The sequence below is a fragment of the Hypanus sabinus genome, chromosome 12, assembly GCF_030144855.1.
Source record: "Hypanus sabinus isolate sHypSab1 chromosome 12, sHypSab1.hap1, whole genome shotgun sequence".
In the NCBI taxonomy this organism is placed as follows: Eukaryota; Metazoa; Chordata; class Chondrichthyes; order Myliobatiformes; family Dasyatidae; genus Hypanus; species Hypanus sabinus.
The window spans coordinates 63,480,725-63,505,052 of NC_082717.1; the positions used below are offsets into that span (position 1 = coordinate 63,480,725).

At 41.8% G+C, this 24,328-nt stretch overlaps 1 protein-coding gene across 1 annotated transcript in view; it reads left to right on the plus strand.

Moving 5' to 3' along the window:
* snx9b (sorting nexin 9b) overlaps positions 1 to 24,328 on the plus strand; it is a 122,047-nt gene that overhangs the window by 32,955 nt on the left and 64,764 nt on the right. The window contains exons 3-7 of the mRNA XM_059986078.1: positions 7,730 to 7,804; positions 9,471 to 9,593; positions 15,112 to 15,292; positions 18,813 to 18,960; positions 19,393 to 19,477. Coding sequence (XP_059842061.1) covers positions 7,730 to 7,804; positions 9,471 to 9,593; positions 15,112 to 15,292; positions 18,813 to 18,960; positions 19,393 to 19,477 — 612 coding nt within the window. The remainder of the gene's footprint in view (positions 1 to 7,729; positions 7,805 to 9,470; positions 9,594 to 15,111; positions 15,293 to 18,812; positions 18,961 to 19,392; positions 19,478 to 24,328) is intronic.

Genomic DNA, 24,328 nt, shown 5'->3' on the forward strand with positions numbered 1-24,328 from the left:
GTGAGAACAGCCCCTCAGACGCATCAGAAGAAATGCTAGCGATCCTGTAATAGCAGAAGCCGGTGGGGAGGCCACGTGTGTTCGGTTCCATTTGCCTGGAACCGGTGCCCTTTACCACAGAAAAATGGCTTTTAGCTAACAACGGGGAAGCCAACTCCCAACAACTCGGATTGACATCATAAAAGGACTGGGGCAAGTTTTAAACCCGTCTTTCTCTCAAACCAAAACGCTGCAGCTTGAACGAACTAACTGACTTTTATATTTCCATCGGACAATACCTTATCCCTTAAACAACGATAGAGCTATTTCTTATTGATTATTATTATACCCGCGCGTTTAGATTTAGTATTGGCGACGTATATTATCTGTATGTTTGCATTGATCTTATTTTTGTGCCCCTTTATCAATAAATACTGTTAAAAATAGTACCATCAGACTTCAACGGACCTCTCTATCTTTGCTGGTAAGTGACCCAGTTACTGGGTACATAACAAAATTGGGGGCTCGTCTGGGATTTGACACCAAATTGGGAGGCCAGTGAATCGGGCTTGTAAATCCAAAACTTGGATCTGGTTATGCGGTTAGCCAGATGGGAAACCAGCAAAGATGGACGTGGGTGAACTTATAGAAAACCTGACTCTGAAGGCGCTAGAGGCGGCCACCAAATCAGACGATAAATTTGGCGAAGGGGTTAAACCTCGCAGAGGTGAGGTTGTCAATGAAAAAGCCGGAGGTGCAAAGGGCAATAACTCAGTATTATATCGGGAAAAATATGTTTGCAGCTGAGGTATTGGAAAATATCCCTGAAAAGGTACCAGCTAGTGGGACGGCTCAGTTAGAGTTGGAGAAATTAAAGTTGGAACATACAATTAAGTTAAGGCAGCTGAGAAGGAGAAGGAAGGGCCGAGAGAGAAAGGGAGCATGCGCTCCAGCTAAAGGAGTTGGAGGTGAAACGGGAGCAGGAAAGAGCTGAGAAACAAAGAGAGCATGAAATTCAGTTAAAACAGCTGGCAGCAACTGAGAAAGAGTAAGAGAGAGCCGAGAAGGAAAGAGAGAATGGGGAGGCAGAGAAACGAAGGAAACATGACTTGGAGATGGAGAAGTTAAGGCAAGGGCGAAGAGATCAAGGGTCAAACCGGGAGGAACGGTTTAACGTTAGTTGGGAGTTGAGGTTAGTCCCTCCGTTCGAGGAGACAGATGTTGATGGTTATTTCTTGCTTTTTGAAAAGGTGGCAGTGAATCAGAAGTGGCCCAGAGATCAGTGGGTGGCGTTGTTACAAAGTGTGTTAAAAGGGAAGGCACAGCGGACATATACGGCGTTGTTCATGGAGGAGGAAGAGGAGGAGAGTTATGACAAAGTAAAGGCGGCCATTCTCCGGAGTTATGAGCTAGTACCTGAAGCTTATAGACAAAAGTTCAGAACTTTAAAGAAAGAGTGGAATCAGATGTATACCGAGTTTGCCTATGAGAAGGGTGTGCTCTTGGACCATTGGTGCACAGCAGAGATAGTGGAGGAGAATTATTAGCGTCTCAGGGAGTTAATTCTGATTGAGGAATTTAAAGGTTGTGTTTCGGAGGATATCCGGATGTATTTGAATGAGAAGCCGAATAAGTCCATCTCAGAATTTGCTAGGTTTGCAGATGAATATGCCCGAACCCACAAGTCAAAGTTTTCCTCAAATAAAAGTTCCCAGAGAGACCGTGGGAACGATTGAGAAAGCCCGCTGGCTGAGGCAGAGGTCCCGCCGGGAGCTAGTGGTAAGGTTGAGGGGGAAAGGCCAGACGGCCAGAGATCTCCGGGCTTGACCTGTTTTAATTGTGGAAAGGGGGGGCATATTGCATCTAGGTGCTTTGCTCCGAGGAAAGAGACAGGAAAAGGGAAAGCAGCAATCCCTATCGGATGTGCCACGGTAATCAGTAAATTGACAAGAGAGCCCCGGGTAGACAGAGTACGAGAAGGGTCTGAGACTTGCCTGTCACACGGAACTGTATCTGTGAGGGAGGGAGACACACCAGTTCCAGTACGGATCTGGAGAGATACGGGGGCTGAGCTGTCATTGATCGGCAGTAAGGTACTAGATTTTGGTCGCAAGATGGGAATGGTAGCTGTGAATGGTGCCCTTACATAAGGTCATTATGGATTGTGAGCTGGTGTCTGGACCAGTTGAAATAGGGGTGCGATCAGAATTCCCGAGAACTGTCGCGGACGTCCTTCTTGGTAACGATTTAGCAGGTGGTAAGGTTTGGTCAGCATTGATGCTGACAAGCCGGCCGGTGAGTGTTGCGGCCCCGCCCCTAGATTCTAAGATCTATCTTGCATGCGCGATCACTCGCAGCATGTCGAGAAAGGCAGCTGAGAAAGGGAGCAGTTTAAATCCGGCCAGTTTCGATTTGGCCGAGACGTTTTTACCGACCCTATACCATGAGGGTTTAAAGGGTGGTAAAACGAAGAGTAGTAAAGTGGAAGAGAATAAGGGAGAGGAGGTAGACCTGCCCTGAGTGAGGAGAAAAGTTCTAGAGGCAGAAAATAAAGATGAGGAACCGATAGAGCAGTTAAAAGGTCCAGAGTTGGACAGGGATGATCTGTCTGGTTTGGCAGAACTGTTTGAAGAAGTTGAAAATTCTAAAGGTGTTCTCGATAATGAAATGAGGGCAGTCCTAGATGAAAAGGGTGCCCTTACCTTGAAGAAGTCTGCTGGGTTAGCAGATGAGGTTGTTTCAGCCCGCGGGGTTGAGTTTACTCCAGAAGGGAGTTGCCCAGAGAGTAGCTGGGAGAATCAGGGGAATTTAGAATTTGGACCAGGTACGGGTATTGAAAGTCTGAAAGAGGCAAATGTCCCGTTTGAGTGTGTCCAAAGTGTTGGATGCACGTGATACTGAACCTAGTAATGGAGCTCAGAAAAAGGTCTGAGGTATTTGATTCAGTTGAAAAGGAAGGCCGTCCTTGTGGGTCAGATCGACTTGGTTCAGTGAAGAAAGGATTAACCTTGATAATAGTGGGAAGTGAGAGTCCCCAGGTGTTTGTTCTCGAGGGTGTGTTAAAAGTTAATGTGGATATCAAAAGTGGGGAGATAAATATAATTGTGGAAGGAAATGGGAAATATGTAGTTCCCAAATCGAATGAAGAAAATTTAAAGCCTGCGGATCGCTTACAGATTAAGTGGGAAGATGACGGGGGGGGGGGGCATGCTATTGTTATTCCAGAGTGTGGTGTGAAAAGGCAGAATTTGAAATGCTGCTTGAACAAAGAGTTCGAATTGAAAACAAATAGCCTGAAGGGTCCTGAAGAGAGGGCTAGCAACCTGTATAAAATTAAAGAATTGGGTGGAAATTCAGAAGATGGTCTAAGTTTGGGACACGGTGTTGATAAAATAACTCCTATGAAAGAAGCGGGCGAGAGCTTATTTTGCCAGGGTACCCAAGCTCCCCACGTGGGAACTAACCGGAAAAGATGCGATGGTTAATGGGGACGCCATTTTTAAATAGCAAAAGCCGGTTTTACGGGATTTCGACAAAGAATGTGAATAATAAAGACAACCCCATGGAAATCTGCCTGTTAAGTTTGAAAACGACATAAAGATTAGTATTTGCATGAACTTTTGTAGATACACGTAAGCTAAGATCACAACTCCTTAGTTTTTGTTTGCTGAAGGAAAGAAATAAAAATAGGTGGTTATTAAATTGAAGTCTGATGCTACAAGAGGTTAAGATATTAAAGGAAGTGACACTGTAATCGTTAACTGTTTAGATGCTGAATTGAATGTATAACTGTATTACTCTGTAGTGAAAAGGAAAAGCTTTTGTATTGTGTTAGATTCTACAGTCCTGTAAGACTCTGTACTACTTTGTTTTAACCGCTGGTGAAAACGCATTGAAGAAAGGGGGTGTTACGCCTGCAGCCCCCTCCTTTGTGAGAATTGCAAGATCACTATTGATTTGGGTCAGGAGACCCAGGAAATGAGAGAGAGACGTGCTGAATGTCTTGTTACCCCCGGCGATATAAAGCTACAGGAAACGGCCATTGTCTCTTGGAGACAAACTTGTGTATTGCAATACTGTGCTACATGGAAGCCCTCAGGCAAAATGGGCTGGTTGAGGAAGGGATTGCATCACCCTAACCTGATTGACATCTGAGACCCTGTGAGTCAGGATAAAAGAGGTCTGTGGGAACAGCCCCTCAGACGCATCAGAAGGAATGCTAGCGATCCCGTAATAGTGGAAGCCGGTGGGGAGGCCACGTGCGTTCGGTTCCATTTGCCCGGAACCGGTGCCCTTTACCACAGAAAAACGGCTTTTGGCTAACAACGGGGAAGCCAACTCCCAACGACTCGAAGGATTGACATCATAAAAGGACTGGGGCAAGTTTTAAACCCGTCTTTCTCTCAAACCAAAACGCTGCAGCTTGAACGAATTAACAGTGACTTTTATATTTCCATCGGACAATACATTATCCCTTAGACAACGATAGAGCTATTTCTTATTGATTATTATTATACCCGTGCATTTAGATTTAGTATTGACGATGTATATTATCTGTATGTTTGCATTGATCTAATTTTTGTGTATCTTTATCAATAAATACTGTTAAAAATAGTACCATCAGACTTCAACGGACCTCTCTATCTTTGCTGGTAAGTGACCCAGTTACGGGGTACGTAACACTATAAAACTGTAAACTGTGAATCATGCACATCTTCTACTGCCTTCACAGGAAGAGAGAAACATGATTCAGAGAGAATCTCACTTCCCTTTCATATGGGTGACCCCTTAGGTTAGAACAATGACCTTTACTTCTCGATTCACCCACTACTGAAACCGTTGTCTATCAGGATTACTCAGAATTTTGGTTGGTCCACTACAGTGGCAAACATTCAAATCTGGAAGTCAGTCAGTGTATGATGGGAAATATAATACTGAAAGATGAGAACTCATGCAGTACATTAAAAAGCCATGTGATTTTTATGATACAAGAACATTGAGATCAGTTTTGATGCCATATTTTCCACTTGAGTGCAGACTGACGATTGTTGCTGCAGTGTCTTTTTATATTATTTAATCTTTATAGGCCAATTATTATGTAATATAATTATGGGGAATGTGCACTTTTATCCAAATTACTTGCAATACATGTAAGTCTTTGAGCTTGTTACAGTTAAAAAAAAATCAGTGGATGTGTTATTATAACACAGTTGTTCAACCATTAACCAAATGTGCACTGTGCTTGCCACAGTCATGGTCAGCAATAGTAACTGTGAGCCTTTTCAAGTCAGATCAGGAGTAAAACACGGATGCATGATTGCCCCAACTTTGTTCACCATCTTCATTGCGACAATCATCTACTTCATCAAGGACAACCTACTCCTAGGAATCTACAGAACAGATGACAGACTTTTCAATCTTGCCTGTCTCAAGTCCAAAAACAAGACATCCACGAGTTCCCTCATCGAGTTCTGATACGCAGATGACAACAGTGTTGCAGCTTTCTCAGAAAATCACCTACAACAAATTCTGACTGCCTTCAACCGTGCATACACGAAACTTGGACTTACCATCAATTCCAAGAAGACTCAGATCATCTACCAACCATCACCAACTGAGACAAATTGGATAGAGCCAACAATTCAACTTGGCGAAACAACCCTGGAAAACGTGGACCACTTTCCGTATCTTGGAAGTCACCTCTCCTCCAATGTCGACCTTAATGACGACATCCGACATCATCTTAAATGTGCTGGAACAGCTTTTGGATGTCTCCGAACAAGAGTCTTTCATGATCGTGACATCTGAACAGACACAAAAATGATAGTGTACAAAGCAGTGGTGATCCCAACGCTCCTGTATGCATCAGAAACCTGGACAACATACCAACGACATCCAAAGGCACTTGAAAAGTTCCATCAACGCTATCTTCGAAACATCTTAAATATCAGCCAGGAAGATAAAAGAACCAACGTCGACATGCTAAGTGAAGCAAAAACAAAAAGCATTGAACCCTACATTATCAGGAACCAACTAAGATGTTCATGTTGTTTGGAGAAAGATGAACGTCTGCCCAGACAAATTTACTCCCAGTTTAAAGAAGGCAAACGTAAAAGAGGTGGACAACGGAAGAGATTCAAAGATGTCTTAAGAGCCAACATGAAGAAATGTAACATCGACATTAACAATTGGGAAACCAATGCCAAGGACAGGAAACTCTGGCAAACCATAATCTGAGAGGAACAGCAAATTTCGAAGCCAACAGATGTGCAGAATTAGAAGAAAAGAGAAGAAAATGGAAAGAGAGGCAGCAACAACCAAAGTCCAATCTGCCATCTGGAACCTGTCCTGAATGCGGAAGAAGTTTCAGAGCCAAGATTGGACTTGTAAGCCACTTGAGAGCCCATAAATAGATCAACAGAACGAAGACCATCATCCTCACCTCGAGGGATAGCCACTGGTGTATATTAGATTGACCCAGATTAAATTTTACATTTCACATTGTCAGATAAACACGTATTACAAAATTGAAATAGTAATTTGGATCCTTGCTCCAGGTTTAATCTGTTTCTATGACTGTCAGAAATTCCAAAAATTGAGAGTGATGCTGATAACACATATAAAATGCTGGAAGAACTCAGCAGGCCAGGCAGCATCCATGGAAAAGAGTATAGTCGACATTTTGAGCCAAGACCCTTCATCAGGACTGGAGAGAACAAGATGAGGAGTCAGTTAGAAGATAGGGGTAGGGGAGGAAGAAACACAAGGTGATAGGTGAAACCGGGATGGTGGGGGGCAAGGCTGAAGTAGAGCTGGGAATTTGATTGGTGGAAGAGATACAGGGCTGAAGTAGGGGGAATCTGATAGAAGAGGACAGAAGGCCATGGAAGAAAGGGAAGAGCACCAGAGAGAGGTGATGGGCAGGTAAGGTGAGAGAGGGAAAAGGAAGGGGGAATGTTGGAGGGCGGGTCAATACTGGAAGATCAAGAAATCTATATTTGTGCTATCGGTTTGGAGGCTACCATGATAGAATACAAGATGTTGCTCCTCCAATCTGAGTGTGCCCTCCTTGTGACAGTAGAGGAGGCCATGAACTGGCATATCGGAATGGGAATGAAAATGGGTTGCCACTGGGGGTGATGAGGTTGGAGGAACAACACCTTGTCTTCCATCTGGGTAGCCTCCAACCGGAAGGCATGAACATTGATTTCTCGAACTTCAGGTAATGTCCCTCCCCCTTTCACAATTCCCCATTCCCTTTTCCCTCTCTCACCTGAACTCTTTACTTGCCCATCATTGCCCTCTGGTGCTCCTCCCCCTTTTCTTTCTTCCTTGGGCTTCTGTCCTCTTCTATCAAATTCCCCTTTATCCAGCCCTGTATCGTTTTCACCAATCAACTTCTTAGTTCTTTACTTCACCCCTCTTCTCCTCTCCTCCCGGTTTTCCCTATCACCTTGTGCTTCTTCCTCCCCCAACTTCTAACTCCGACTCATCTTTTTTTTCCTCCAGTCCTGATGAAGGGTCCTGGCCCAAAATGTCAACTGGACTCTTTTCCATAGATGCTGCCTGGCCTGCTGCGTTACTCTAGCATTTTGTGTATGTTGCTTGGATTTCCAGTATTTGCAGGTTTTCTCTTGTGAGTGATGCTATTAGGTTGTCTCTTAGCTGCAGAGGCTTAAAAGTTTTCATTTCTTGGCAATTAATTCTTTATGACATTGAATTCTCAAATGTAGCTTATGCTTATTTTCAGAACATAGGTGGTGGATGGTGTGAAGCAACAAATGCTCAGGGAGTGACGGGACTTGTTCCAACAGACTATGTGGAGGTGAGTATTACTGTCTTAACATGGCCCAAGTGCTGGCTCTTCTCTATGCAGAGGAAGACGACATCAATCTAAATTTCCTATTCAATAAGTAGCTGAAGAGATCTTTTATTGACCTGTAATCTTTCATTGTTTTTTATTGATTCATCCTCAGTAAATAGCAGTGGAAAAGGAGACTGCAATATGGTATGGATTTGTGCTACAAACTGCATGCAATGATAGCTTCCAATGTAAGTCTATTAGCCTACCTTCAGTATTCAAAGATAGCCCTTTGCCTGGCCCTGCTATCAGCATCCTAAAGGATAACATTAACCAAAAATTCAGCTGGACCAGTTATGTAAAAATAGTGGGCTGCAACAGTAGCTGCAAGAGGAGGCCGGGTATCTTGTGAGTCAGTTGCCCAGATACCTTCAAAACCTTGTCACCATTTACAGACCAAGAGTCATCAGTGTGATAGAATGTTCTCCATTTGCCTAGATGAATGCAGCTCCAACAATTCTGAAGCTCAACATCCAGGACAAAGTAGAGCTGCAACTGGATAGTGGAGATAATGATATGTACACATATTTTCTATTAAACAGTATATGGCAGCAAATGCATAGAAGCACAACTGCCTGCTAATTCCCCTCGAAGACAAACACCATCCAGACTTAGAAATATATTACAGGGTCTAAATTCTGGAACAACAACCCGGAAGATTCACTAGTATCTTTCATAAAGGATATTAACCTCAGGTAAGAACTCTGACCAATGAGGAAGGTAGGAGAGTGAGGAAAATTGAATAGTTTCAAAAAGTAATGATTAATATGATGGACTAACAAGTCTGCTCTCCTGTATGCTATTGACCTTAGTAATGTGATAGCGTATGTTCAACAAAAACACAAAAAACCCAATCAATGCTGGAAATTCAGAACAAAAAATGGAACCCAATGGATCAATGGATGAGGCAGCATCTGTAGTAAATGAAGTGTTCATAAATGGAAGGAATACAGATGTTAATGTGACAAGCAACATAAGAATACAGGTTCAAGGTGAAAGGCTATATTTACATATTACCTTTAATATTTTTCAGGGCATTTCAGAATGAAATTCTATTCACAGAATATGACGGTAAAATTGTGAGCATCAAGTTCTCATAGACAGGAGTGCAATAATGACCAATCTCTGGTCCTTGATATTAGTTAAGAGATATAAATTGACCATAATGGTAGAAATAATTACCCTGCCTGTCAAAGAAGTTTGAAATCTACTTGTGTTATCTGTTGTGGCATAAAAGTCACCACTTCTGATATTGCAACTCTCTCTCTCTCAGTATTGCATTGAAATGTCAGCCTAGATTTTTTTTCTGCAAACGTAAGTGATCGCCGATCTGCTGTCAGTTTCGCTGAAGGGGCATTGTCTGGGAAACTGGTGGAAGCAATTACTGAAATCTCAACCTTTTCAATTATAAAAATATGTTCCAAGCCTCCTAAAATCTATCCTTGCTGTAACATTTGCATGACATTGTTCACAGGAATTAATTATTTAGGAATTGCTTTCCTGAAGTTTTATAACAATTAATAAATTATTTGAGATTGTGAGGGAAAAGGCCATTTAGAGCCACTTTACTGTTGGATTGAAGATTACTGAGGTAATTTTAGAGCAATAAACTTTATGTTTTGACTTTCAGATTATTTCAGGAAGTGGAGCAGTACAGAGTCAAGCAAATAATCTTGCAGCGTTTGATCCCTTCTCAACGTCTCATGGTGGTGCAGGATTCGGAAGTTCATTTACCCCACAAAATAATAGTCAGGTACTGCATTGTTTAACTCAAAAAAAAAAGCTAAAGCTCCATGTGATTTAATCTGCAAAAAGTTAATGAATTACCTGCTGCAGTTTGTAAATAATGAGTTTTACTTTTGCTAAAGCAAATATCTCATTTGGGTGTTAACAAATATTGATTGGCATCTCCGTAGAGCAAGGGGTTTAGATGTGGTAGAGTTTGTTAGATGTGTTTAGGAAGGTTTCCTGACAAAACATGTAGGTAAGCTTATAAGAGGAGAGGCTGTACTTGATCTGGTATTGGGAAATGAACCTGGTCAGGTGTCAGCTTTCAGTGGGACAGCATTTTGGAGATAGTGATCACAATTCTATCTCCTTTACCATAGCGTTGGAGAGGGATAGGAAGAGACAAGTTAGGAAAGCATTTAATTGGAGTAAGGGGAAATATGAAGCTATCAGGTAGGAACATGGAACCATAAATTGGGAACAGATGTTCTCAGGGTATGTACAGCAGAAATGTGGCAAATGTTCAAGGGATATTTATGTGGTGCTCTACATAAGTATGTTTCAATGAGACAGGGAAAGGATGGTATGGTACAGGAATCGTGGTGTACAAAAGCTGTGAAAATCTAGTCAAGAAGAAAAGAAAAGCTTAGTACAGGTTCAAAAAACTAAGTGATGACAGAGATCTAGAACATTACAAGGCTAGCAGGAAGGAGCTCAAGAATGAAATTAGAAGAGCTAGGAGGGGTCGTGAGAAGGCCTTGGCGAGCAGGATTAAAGAAAACCCCAAGGCATTCTACAAGTATGTGAAGAGCAAGAGGATATGACATGAGAGAATAGGACCAATCAAGGACCAGTGACAGTGGAAAAGTGTGTATGGAACCGGAAGAGATAGCTAAGGTATTTAATGAGTACTTTGCTTCAGTATGGAGTTTAATGCTGGGAAGTGTGAGGTTCTACATTTTGGCAGGAATAATCCAAATAGAACATACAGGGTAAATGGTAGGGCATTGAGGAATGCAGTGGAACAGAGATCTAGGAATAACAGTGCATAGTTCCCTGAAGGTGGAGTCTCATGTAGATAGGGTGGTGAAGAAGGCTTTTGGAACGCTGGCCTTTATAAATCAGAGCATTGAGTACAGAAGTTGGGATGTAATGTTAAAATTGGACAAGGCATTGGTAAGGCCAAATTTGGAATATTGTGCACAGTTCTGGTCACCGAATTATAGGAAAGATATCAATAAATTAGAGAGAGTGCAGAGACGATTTACGAGGATGTTACCTGGGTTTCAGCACTTAAGTTACAGAGAAAGGTTGAACAAGTTAGGTCTCTGTTCATTGGAGCGTAGAAGGTTGAGGGGGGATTTGATCGAGGTATTTAAAATTTTGAGAGGGATAGATAGAGTTGCCGTGAATAGGCTGTTTCCATTGAGAGTAGGGGAGATTCAAACGAGAGGACATGATTTGAGAGTTAGGGGGCAGAAGTTTAAGGGAAACACGAGGGGGTATTTCTTTATTCAGAGAGTGATAGCTGTGTGGAATGAGCTTCCTGTAGAAGTAGTAGAGGCCAGTTCAGTTGTGTCATTTAAGGTAAAATTGGATAGGTATATGGACAGGAAAGGAGTGGAGGGTTATGGGCTGAGTGCGGGTAGGTGGGACTAGGTGAGATTAAGAGTTCAGCACGGACTAGGAGGGCCGAGATGGCCTGTTTCCGTGCTGTGATTGTTATATGGTTATATGGTTATTCGTTACGGAAAAAGATCTTGGCAATTGTAGGGATGAATTACAGCAGGTTGAAAAGCTTGAGCATTTAGACATTAAGAAAGAAGATGTGCTGGAGCTTTTGGGAAGCATCAAGTTGGATAAGTTGCCGGGATTGGACGTAATGTACCCCAGGCAACTGTGGGATGCAAGGGAGGACATTGCTGAGCCTCTGGCGATGATCTTTGCATCGTCAATGGGGACGGGAGCAGTTCTGGAGGATTGGAACGTTGCGGATGTTGTTCCTTTATTCAAGAAAGGGAGTAGAGATAGCTGGGGAAATTATAGACCAGTGAGTCTTACTTCAGTGGTTGGTAGGTTGATGGGGAAGATCCTAAGGCAGGATTTATGAACATTTGGAGAGGCATAATATGATTAGGAATAGTCAGCATGACTTTGTCAAAGGCAGATCGTGCCTTATGAGGCTGATTGAATTTTTTGAGGATGTGACCAAGCACGTAGATGAAAGTAGAGCAGTAGATGTAGTGTATATGGATTTCAGCAAGGCATTTGATAAGGTACCCCATTCAAGGCTTATTGAGAAAGTAAGGAGGCATGGGACCCAAGGGAATCTTGTTTTGTGTATCCAGAGTTGGCTTGCCCACAAAAGGCAAAGAGTGATTGTAGAGGAGTCATATTCTGCATGGAGGTCAGTCACCTGTGGAGTGCCTCGGGGATCTGTTCTGGGATCCCTTCTCTTTGTGATTTTTATAAAGGACCTGGATGAGGAAATGGAGAGATGGGTTAGTAAATTTCCTGATGACACATAGGTTGGGGATGTTGTGGATAGTGTGGAGGACTGTCAGAGGTTGCAGCAGGACATCAATAGGATGCAAAACTGGGCTGAGAAGTGGCAGATGGAGTTCAACCCAGATAAGTGTGAGGTGGTTCATTTTGGTAGGTCAAATATGATGGCAGAATATAGTATTAATGATAAGACTCTTTGCAGTGTGGAGAATCAGAGGGATCTTGGGGTCCGAGTCCATAGGACACTCAAAGCTGCTGCGCAGGTTGACTCTGTGGTTAAGAAGGCATATGGTGCATTGGCCTTCATCAATCATGGGATTGAGTTTAAGAGCTGAGAGGTGATGTTACAGCTATATAGGACTCTGGTCAGACCCCACTTGGAGTACTGTGCTCAGTTCTGGTTGCCTCACTACAGGAAGGATGTGGAAACTATAGAAAGAGTGCAGAGTGGATTTACAAGGATATTACCTGGATTGGGGAGCATGCCTTATAAGAATAGGTCGAGTGAACTATGATGAGGAGGATGAGAGGTGACTTGATGGAGATGTATAAGATGATGAGAGGCATTGATTGTGTGGATAGTCAGAGACTTTTTCCCAGGGCTGAAATGGCTAACACAGGAGGGCACAGTTTTATGGTGCTTGGAAGTACGTACAGAGAAGATGTGTCAGAAGTAAGTATTTTACGCAGAGAGTGTTGAGTGCGTGGAATGGGCAGCCGAAGATGATGGTGGAGACAGATACAATAGGGTCTTTTAAAAGACTCCTGGATAGGTACATGGACCTTAGAAAAATAGAGGGCTATGGGTAACCCTAGTTAATTTCTTAAGTAAGTACATGTTCGGCACAGCATTGTGGGCAGAAGGGCCTGTATTGTGCTGTAGGTTTTCTATGTTTCTACCTCAGGATCTATCCTGGGACCAGCACATTGATGCAGTCATGAAAAAGGCACACGAGCAACTGTATTTCATAAGGAGTTTGGTTTGGCATCAAAGACTAGCAAATTTCTGTAGTGTACAGTGGAGAGCATTCCAACTGATTGCATCACCGCCTAGTATGGAGGCTTCAATGCCAGATTGAAAGAAACTGCAGAGGATTGCAGACTCAGCCAACTCCATCATGGGCACAAGCCTCTCCACCAGGAGGAGGTGCCTCAAAAAGTCAGCATCCAGGTAATGTCCTCTTATCATTGCTATCATCAGACAGGATCCTGAAAGCTCACACTCAACATTTCAGGAACAGCTCTTCCCTTGTGCCATCAGTTTCCTGAAAGGTCCAGGAATGCAACCTTGCCATTCCCCCTTTTTCTTTTGCACTATTTTGTTAAGTTTTGTATTTCATAGTTATTTTTATGTCTTGCACATTGTTGCTGCTGCTGCGAAACAACAAATTTCACAAAACGTATCAGTAAATAAACCTGATTTTGCTCTTAAATAGGAATTAACAGTTGGAATTATTTGGTGGGAGACGTATTTTTTTTCTTTATCTGTACTTCCCCGCAGACACAGGGATCTGCTAGTGGAGAAAATATTTTTGCTTGCACAATCAAACAAACTGCATTTCCTGGAAGGAAAAGGAACAATATTCTGGAAATAGCATATCAGACAGCATCTGCAAGGAGGTCAGATGCCTTGGAGAAGTTTAATTATTCTTGGAACTCCATTTGTTTTAGCATTTTTGGAATGTAATGAACTGCTTCCTCAAGGAAAAATTGAAAGAGATTGTGAGCTTACCTATCACTGGATACCCAGTTTATGATCTGTGGTAAACCCCCAAACCCTCAGAGGTTGATGAGAGAGACCTTAGTAAAGATAATATCAGTGAATGGCAATATTCATTGATATTGCAAACAAACGAGATAGAAATATAATGGCACCCATTTGTAGTTGTTGGTTCAATATCCTGCAGTTTTCTGCTGAGCTGTAAGGTGTGTATTCCTTTCCCACACAGACTCGATGGTAGAGATTCATCAGGACCTGGACCTAAAGCATTTGAGGATGGGCAATAAAGACAGTGGGCCCCACTCCAGTAATTTAAAATTTGTGATTTGCTACTTCCTATATTGAACTTCCTGGAATAAATTACATGCACGTCAGTGCCAGTTAGGATTTAAGAAATTAGAAACTTTGTTGTTATTTCTCTTTACTGCTTTTTATCCTCTGGAAGGTGATCTTTCAAAAGATGGACTTTCATTTTGCAGTGTTGTTAATCATCTGGTACAAAACTAGAAATTGCAAGTTAAAATTCTTGATTCAATGTAAAATCATGTACAGAGATCAAAATGGAGTTCAGAAAATAGAGTTGAAGAGAAGTAATAAAGTAGAACTGTGATTTTATTTCTTCAGAAGTAAATCAAGCCTGGAAGGCATAACTATTTTGATTTGTTTATGGAATAAATATCTGAACTTTGTATTGATGTAAGCATGTCATGAAGGCTCTTTGTGAATTACATGTGAACTGAATTCCATGGAAAGGCAGGGTAACCAGAAAGCAGCTGCTTGAATTGTGTTGTTTTCTTAGGGCTTAGTTTGTTATCTGCCATGCCATATAATATAGGCGATTATAGTCTTTCCATGACATTACTCTTCGTGGCAAATTTTTCTTCTGATGTGGTTCGCCATTGCCGCCTTCTGGGCAGTGTCCCCAGCCATCATCAATACTCTTCAGAAATTGTCTGTCTGGCATCAGTGGTTTCATAACCAGGACTTGTGATGTGCACCAGCCGCTCATACGACCATCCACCACCTGTTCCCATGGCTTCATGTGACCCTGATCAGGGGCTAAATAGGTGGTACACCTTGCCCAAGTATGACCTGGAGGTTAGTGGAGAGAGGGAGTCCCCTGCACCTCCTGTGAAAAAGGTGTATTACCACCTTGCCACCTAATTAGGACACGTGTACCAATAGCAGAATGTGCTGTCCAGTTGGTAAAATTATAATAATCTCATTTGGTGTTGGTGCAAAATCCAAGCATTATGGTGGACAAATCATTTTTTGTTTTAAGTCATTAACTTTTAAATAACTTATATTAACTTGATAGGCACAGAACATCACTGATCCGTGGTCTAACTGGCAGACAAGCTCAGCTGGAAACTGGAACACAGATAATGAACGTAATAGTGGAAATGCCTGGCCGACAAATACAGAGAGTTCTAATGCACAGAGCAGTGGCAATGGCGGTACAGGTGGCTACGGTCATCCGCAGGCTTACCAGGGTCCAGGTCAGTGTTAGTCGTGCATATCACTTTTGAAATAATTTTTGGGAATTGTACCCATATTATTTAATGTCTATGTTTGAGAATGAATATAGCTTCAGTGGCTTACAAATCTTCTCTGCAAATATTGATCTACAAAGCTGGTGTGGTACTAGAGTGATGTGGAAATAAATATATGAATAAGGGGTAAAATGTATGTTCTTTTCAGATGACTCCCTCAAACAGTGAAGGCTGGTGTATTTATGAAACTGTTTTCTGGTAATTAGCAATTTATGACAGTTCTGTTACTTTTGGAGACTTCTATTCAGTGTCTCAGTACCTGCAAGGGAAGTGCTATCCAGTCTGTTCATCTGTACCCACGTTCTGCCTACTTGTCTGTAACGCTTTAAGTTAAAGCTTGTCATTTGGACATCAGGAAAATTTTCAAACATGGCTGAGTTCAGATCTGTTTGCACACCTCACCACACCACCACTGTCCACTTCCATTGTTCCCACATCTTTGATTTCCAGATTAAAAACTTCCTTTGCATTTCTCCTAATATCCTTTATGGAGCCTTAAAACACTACAGCTCAGAAGCAGGCTGTTTGGCCCATCTAGTGCATTCCAAACTATTATTCTGCTGAGTCCCATCCACCTTGACCATAGTCCTCTATACCATTCCCATCCAAGTACTGAACCAAACTTTTCATAAATGTTGAAATTGGACCTGCATCCACCACTTCTGCTGGTAGCTCTTACCACACTCTCACCACCCTCTGAGTGACGAAGTTCCCACTCGTGTTTTCCTTAAGTATCTCATGTTTCGCCTTTAACCTCTGTCGTCTAATTTTAGTCTCACCTAACCTCAGTAGAAAAAGCCTGCTTGCATTTATATCTGTATCCCTCATAAATATGTATATTCCTATCAAGTCTCCCTTTATTCTCCTATGCTCTAGGGGAATAAAGTCCTAACCTATATGACCTTTCCATATAACTTGGGTCTCAAGTCCTGACAGCATTCTTGTAAATTTTCATTGTACTCTTTCAATCTTATTGACAATTTCCTGTAGCTAGTTGACCAAAACTGCACACGGTACTCCAAATTAGTCTCCCAACCATAAATTATGTCAGCTGCTTCAGTCTATCAAATGGAACCACAGCATTAAAGCCAGGACCAACAGACTACAGGACAGCTTCTTTCTACAAGCCATTAGACTTACAGATTCACATGTTTGTACATTGTGATGGAGTCATAATGCTAAGATTTTTACTCTACCACGTTGTGGGACGGAGATAAGATTTAAATAAATTCAAAAAGCAAATTCTAAAAATTAGGCCTCACCAACATCTTGTACAACTTCAACATAACATCCCACTCCTCTACTGATTTATGAAGGCAATATCATCTACTTCAATCTCTGCAGCGTTTTTATTGATCTTACTGCTATTGGACCTTATTTACACAATTTACACTGTTCGTAATTTTATATATCATATTCAAATTTTCTGTGCTGTTAAAATTCTAAACTCTTGGCACCATTCCTGAAATCTTTGTTGTCTTCTCCAGTGACAATACATCCTTTCTGCAGTGTGGTGGCGATCATATAAAATGTCTCATAGACCTTAGCCCCCTAACCTACTTTCACTACCAACTTCAGCAATCTGTGGCTTTGTACTTCTCTTCCTTTGCAGTTCTCGGCACATTTCCTTCTTTTGTTTGGCCACCACCAAGTCCTGGTTATGCAACCACTGAATCCAGACAGACAATCTCTGAAGAGTATTGATGATGGCTGAGTTGTTTTGTAATGGCTTCACACTTCTGCAGGTTAAATTCCATTTCCAACCTTTCTGCTTGCCCGACTAAAGATTGATATTTTCATTTGTAAGTCTTTCTCACTGCTATCACACCTACATAAATCATTATAATGTTTTTTTGTATATAAATAATTTGATATATCCTTATAAAAATCAAGATGCCAAGCTTTTCTGTCCTGTGGAATTATGAAAATTGTTAAAATTGTGATGGAATGCCTTGCTATCTGAAAATAAATTTTTAGGTTTTTAGTATAATATCTGTTCATATTTGCAACAAAAAGTCATTATCGTTTTCAAAGTGTGATGCAATACACTGAAATGTACGTCTTTCCATATTTTTGTTTAATAACCTTATTCTTACAATCTGAAGTTTTTATTTTAGCAATATTTTTAGTTCCATGATTGCTTTGTTGGATGGAAAAGCAGTGATTGATTAGTGATGATCACAATTCTGTTGGAAACCAAGGTGGGGCAATTTGGTGTGCTGGATTATTGTTAGGATATCACTCCTAGTCTATCCTTGAGGATTAGTTTTGAATACTGGGTAAATTTCTGTTTGGAACAATATTCTTTGCCCTCAAAATTGTTTTAAGAATCAAATGCCACTCATAATTCAGTTAAATTGCAATAGTTCCATTTAATATCAGAGAAATGTATACAATATACATCCTGAAATTGTTCTTCACAGACATCCACGAAAACAAAAGAGTACCCCAAAAAATGAGTAACAGTTAAAACGTGAGGACCCCAAAGCCCCCCTTACTTGCCCTCCCATGTACAAGCAACAGCAAAGCAATGACCCCCCCCCCACCCCACCCACTTTGATCTAAAGGCATCAGCACCCTTCTAAACAACCAAACATACAGTGGGAAAGACCATGATCTGCAGTACAAAAAAAAACCCATCATTCACCTGACTATTCGACATGCCACAGGTTCTCTCTGTCTCTCCCTAATAAAGGGAAAAAGAGGTGTCCTCTGTCACAGTGAGACAGGAGACATAACAAAACAATTCACTGATACACAGTGGTAAAAGTCTGGTGCACCACTTTTTTTCCCTGAATTCTCCGCTTGGAGAATTGGCAATAATCTCTCGCCCACCAATGGGAATGAGTGAGAGAGAGAGAGGGAGAGAGAAAGAAAAAAACAAGCCTACCCAAGTACAGAGCATCTGACAGCTGATTGAATGTTCCATGCTCTTCATTTGGTGGCACTGGCTTAGAATCAGCCCGTCAACAGGGCCATGAGCCCCTGGAGCGGGTCTTACCACAGCAAGGAACAGAAGTCTGAGTGTATCTCCAGGTCAGGGTCTTCAGCAGGACTCCCATCCACCCTGAAAAGGAAAAGGAGGGGTTTCAAAGGTAGAAACTAAGCTATTTTTGCAGATGAACGTGAAGGGGCCTCAATTTATGGTTATCGTACTTCCCCCTTGCCTACGTTATAATAAGTCTTGAGTCCCAATTTTGGAGTTGCACATTTCAAGTATACACCTTTCAACTGACAAAGCTAAATGTAGTGCCATGAAGAATCTCAGCTGTCTGCAGATGATTTGCAGAACTGCTCCCAGATGCAGGTGGACTAATTGGCCTTTTCTTTTTAACTTGACCTTAACTGAAAGAATGAGAAGAGACAATGCAAACTGAAAAAAACCACTGGAAGTTGGAAATTGCATTTGTAGAAAGCCCCTGCATGCATGACTCCTCTTAATTCAAGTTTGTTTTATCTCCTCTAGGTGTTGTGGATGATGATGAGTGGGATGAGGAATGGGATGAGGCCAAGGTATCTCCAAATATTCTTCCACGGACTGAAACGGAGTCACCGGAGACAGCTTTGGCTCGTGGAGGTCCTCGTAATGCTTCAGTGAAGATGTCACTCAACAGGTAAGGTAAATTAGTTACAGGGACATGTTAGTGTGCTTGTTACTAAAGTAGTGAGAAAGAGGTTTTCTCATGAGATGAATAATTACCCGTAAAATGTGCCAAAATAATTAAAATGAGAAGACTGTTTAATATTTTGACCTTGGTCGATAGTGTTGGCTCTGTGTGTGAGACTGTGTTTAGATATGAATAATAAGATGGTGTTTGATTTAAAGAGAAGCAATTAGTAAGGAGGCTAAAGGAAGGTCTTGCTTTTCTTTAGATATTTCAATCTTGTGCTGGTGTCGCTAGTTAAAATGTGGTTGGATATTATTGCTGCTTTATATTGAAATCTGACTATTTAATTTAAAAAAAATAAACAAAAGGCCATGTTAGTTTTAAGTATGATGATCTGGGGGAAAATATAGATGCATAATCCAGATTTGTTTTTTGTAGATTTCCAACATTTTCCAAACATGGGCCTGAAGTCTACCTACTTTCAAAACAACCATTAAAAACTGATGAGAAGATCATAGTCCATGTAAGTTATAGCAGCAATTGGATAGGAAAAGTTATTCCTTAAAGCAGCTCACTATTGGTTAAGAATGTAGTTAAAGTAATTACAGAAACTTTTCTGTAAATTCAGTTTGAACTAAGGCAGACAAATGCATGACTTGGTATCTAGGTAGGGAAAGAAGAACCTGTGAAATGAAAAATACTTCAACCAGTTTTTTTTATCGTGGCTAAGGCAGCACAATATCTTAGAAAAAAAGTCCATTAGACATAGGAGCAGAAGTAGACCATTCAGCCTATTGAGTCTGCTCTGCCATTCCATCATGGCCGATCCCATATCCCACTTAACCCCATACACCTGCCTTCTCACCATATCCTTTGATGCTTTGACCAATTAGGAAACTATCAACTTCTGCCTTAAATATACCCACCACAGACTGTGGCGGAACATTCCACAGATTCACCACTCTCTGGCTAAAAAAAATCCTCCTTGCCTCGGTTCTAAAAGGTCGTCACTCAAATTGCCTTCTGGTTCTAGATGCCCCCACCACAGGAAGCATCCTCTCCACATCCACCCAATCTAGTCCTTTCAACAGTCAGTAAGGTTCAATGAGATTCCCCTGCATTCTTCTAAATTCTGGTGAGTACAGGCCCAAAGCTGCCAAATGCTTCTTGTATGTTAACCCCATTCATTCCCAGAATCATCCATCTGAACCTCCTCTGGACTCTCGCCAATGACAACACACCCTTTCTGATATATGGGGCACAAAACTGTCAACAGTACTCCAAGTGTGGTCTTGGAGTTGTGTCTTGTAAAGGCTCAGCATTAACTCCTTGTTTTATGTTCTTTTCCCCCCTGAAATAAACACCATTCAAACATGGCTGAGCCTTTTTTCTGTCCTCCTCAACCCCAGTTCCTGGCCTTCTCCTCGTATCCTTTGATGCCACGTCCAATCAGAACCTGTCAATCTCTGTCTTGAATACACCCAATGATCTGGCCTCCACAGCTGCATTTGGTGACAAATTCCACAAATTCACCATCCTTTGGCTAAAGAAATTTCTCGGCATCTCTGTTTTGAAAGGGTGTCCCTCTATCCTGATGGTGTGCCCACTTGTCCTGGACTCTCCCACCATGGGAAACATCCTTTCCACATCTACTCTGTCAAGGCCTTTCAACATTCGAAAGGTTTCAATGAGATTCCCCTCTCATCCTTCTGAATTCCATCGAGTACAGACTCAGAACCATCAAACATTCCTAGTATGATAACCCTTTTATTCCTGGAATCATCCTTGTGAACCTCCTCTGGACCTTTTCCAATACTAGTACATCTTTTCTAAGATGAGGGGCCCAAAGTACTCTATGTGAGGCCTCACCAGTGCTTTATAAAGCCTCACATCCTTACTCTAATATTTGAGATCTCTTGAAATGAATGCTAACATGGCATTTGCCTTCCTCACCACCGACTCAACCTGCAAGTTAACCTTCAGGGTGTTCGGTACAAGGATTCCCAAGTCCCCTTGTGTCTCAGATTCCTGGATTTTCTCTGTTTAGAAAACAGCCATACATTTGTTTCTACTGTCAAAATGCATGACCATGCATTTTCCAACATTGTATTTCATTTGCCACTTTCTTGCCCATTCTCATAATCTGTCCAAGTCTTTCTGCATCCTCCCCGTTCCCTCAACACTACATACTCCTCCACCAATCTTCGTATCATCTGCAAACTTGGCAACAAAGCCATCTATTCCATCATCTTAAATCATTTATATAGAACATAAGAAGAAGTGGTCCCAACACTGACCCCTGCAGAACACCACTAGTCACTGGCAGCCAACCAGAAAAGTAACCTTTTACTCCCACTTGCTGCCTCCTACCAATCAACCAATGCTCTAACCATGTTAGTAACTTTCCATAATACCATGGGCTCTCAACTTGGTAAGCAGCCTCATGAGTGGCACCTTGTCAAAGGCCTTCTGAAAGTCCAAATATACAAGATCCACTGCATCCCCTTTATCTATCCTACTTGTAATCACCTCAGAGAATTCCAACCAGTTCGTCAGGGAGGATATTTCCTGAAGGAAACTGTGCTGACTTTGTACTATCTTGTCCTGTGTCACCAAGTACTCCATCACCTTATTCTTAGCTATTGACTGTTAACATCTTCCCAACCACTAAGGTCAGGCTAACTGGTTTATAATATTGTTTCTGCTGCCTTCCTTCTTTCTTAAAGAGTGGAGTGACATTTGCAATTTTCCAGTCCTCTGGCACCATGCCAGAGTCCAATGATTTCTGAAAGATCCTTTCTAATGCCACCACAATTTCTAACGCTACCTCTTTCAGAATCCTAGGATGCATTTCACCTAGTCTGAGTGACTTGTGTACCTTTAGGTCTTTCAGCTTTTTGAGCACGTTCTCTCTTGTAATAGTAACTAATTCTCACTTCTCTTCCTTAACACACTATAGCATCAGGCATACTGCTAGTGTTATCCACAGTGAAGACTGATGCAAAATACTCATTTAGTTCATCAGCCATCTCCTTGGCCCCTGTTATTATTTCTCCTGTCTCATTTTCTAGTGGTCCTGTATCCACTCATCCACTTCGATATTATTTGCTATCTTGCTTTCATATTTCACGTTTTCCCTTCTAATGATTTTTTTTTAGCTGCTCTCTATGTTTTAAAAACTTCCCAATTCTCTATCTTCCTACTAATGTTTGCTTTGTTGTATGTCCTTATTTCCGCTTTTACAATGGCTTTGACTTTCCTTTTCAGCCATGGTTGTACTATTTTACCATTTGAGTATTTCTTCATTTTTGAAATGCACGTGTTCTGCACCTTCCTCATTTTTCACAGAAATGCACACCATTGCTGCTCTGCTGACATCACTGCCAGCAGCTCCTTCCAATTTACTTTGGACAACTCCTCTCTCGTAACACTGTAATTTCCCTTACTCCCCTGAAATACTGCTACATCAGATTTTACTTCCTCCCTATCAAATTTCAAGTTGAACTCGATCATATTGTGATCACTAGTTCCTAAAGGTTCTTTTACCTTAAGCTCCCTAATCGCCTCCGTTCATTACATAACACCCAATCCAGTATAGATGATCCCCTAGTAGGCTCAATGATAAACTGCTCTAAAAAGCTATCTCTTAGGCATTCAACAAACTCACTCTCTTGAGATCCATTAACTTGATTTTCCTAATCGACCTGCATGTTAAGATCTCCCTTGACTACCATAACATTGCCCTTTTGACTCGCCTTTTCTATTTCCTGTTGCAACCTGTGGTCCATCTCCCAGCCACTGTTGGGAGGTCTGTATATAGCTGCCTTCAAAGTCCTTTTTACCCTTGCAGTTTCTTAACCCAACCCACAAGGATTCAACATCTTCCAATCCTATTTCACATCTTTCTACTGATTTGATGCCATTCTTTACCAGTAGAGCCACACCACCCTCTCTGCCTATCTTCCTATCCTTCTGATATAACGTGTAACCTTGGACATTCAGCTCCCAACTACAACCATCCTTCAGCCATGATTCAGTGATGGCCACAACATCATACCTGGCAATCTGTAATATTGCAACAAGATCATCCACCTTATTTCTTAGACTACGTGCATTTAGATACAACACCTTGAGTACCGTATTTGCTGTCTTTTTTGACTCTGCATCCCTAATGATTTGATAATCAGCTTGTTGACTGCAGCTAAGTCCCATCACCTGCCTGCCCTTCCTGACAATCTGACTGCATGCTATCTTTACTTTTTTTACCATCTGTCCTATCCTGAGTCCCTTCACTCTGGTTCCCAACCCCTTGTCAAATTAGTTTAAGCCTTCCCCAACAGCTCTAACAAACCTGCCCTCAGGTTCAGGTGCAACCCGTCACTTTTGGTTAGTGCCTGTAACCTGGTCGCCATGGCATTCTCCTGGGAGGTCAACCCCCCACAAAAATATCCAAAGCAATCTACTTTGAAGGGGTTGGGCAAGGGGGTGCTCTGCTCTAACCGCCTATTTCCATTTCTTCTAACAGTCACTGAGCTACTCGCCTCCTGCAACTTTGGACTGACTATCTCCCTGTAACTTTGATCGATTATGTCCTCTCTCTCCTGTACAAGACAAACGTCATCCAGTTGCTGCTCCAGATCCCTAACACGGTCTTGAAGGAGCTGCACGCAGTTGTAATACCATGGGAGACTCTGGGTCTCTAAGTTCTCCAACATCGAGCACGAAGAGCACACCACAACCATTTAAATGCTACAGTAATAGAAGGGAGAAAAGACAAAAAGGAAACCTTTACGGAGGCTTTACACAAAGCCGACGCCTCTTCTAAGCTGAAGTCTCTTTTGAACCAAAGCCTGTCGCTTCTGCTCTTGCCACTGGCCTACTCCCAACAATGGCTGCACCGCTTATCCCTTCTGTACTTTTATTTAGCTCCTGGAGCTCTGTTGCAATTGCATTTGCCGCCTTTGCCACAGATACAACCTGTTAATTAACTTTCAGGGATTGCACGAGGACTGCTAAGTCCCTCTGCACCTCTGATATTTGAACCCCTTCCCCATTTAGATAATCGTCCACACAATTGTTCCTTTTACCAATATGCATTATCATACATTTCTCAACACTATATTCCATCTGCCAATTTTTTGTCCGTTCTTCCAATTTGTCTAAGCTCTACTGCAATCTCATTGCTTCCTCAGCACTACCTGCCCCTCCACCTTTCTGTATATCATCCACAAACTTTGCCATGAAGCCATCAATTCCATTATCTAAATCATTGATAAACAATGTTAAAAGTAGTGGCTTAGCCCTGAGGAACCAGAAAAGGCCCCCTTTATTCCCACTTGCTGCCTCCTGCCTGTCAGCCATTCCTCTATTCTTG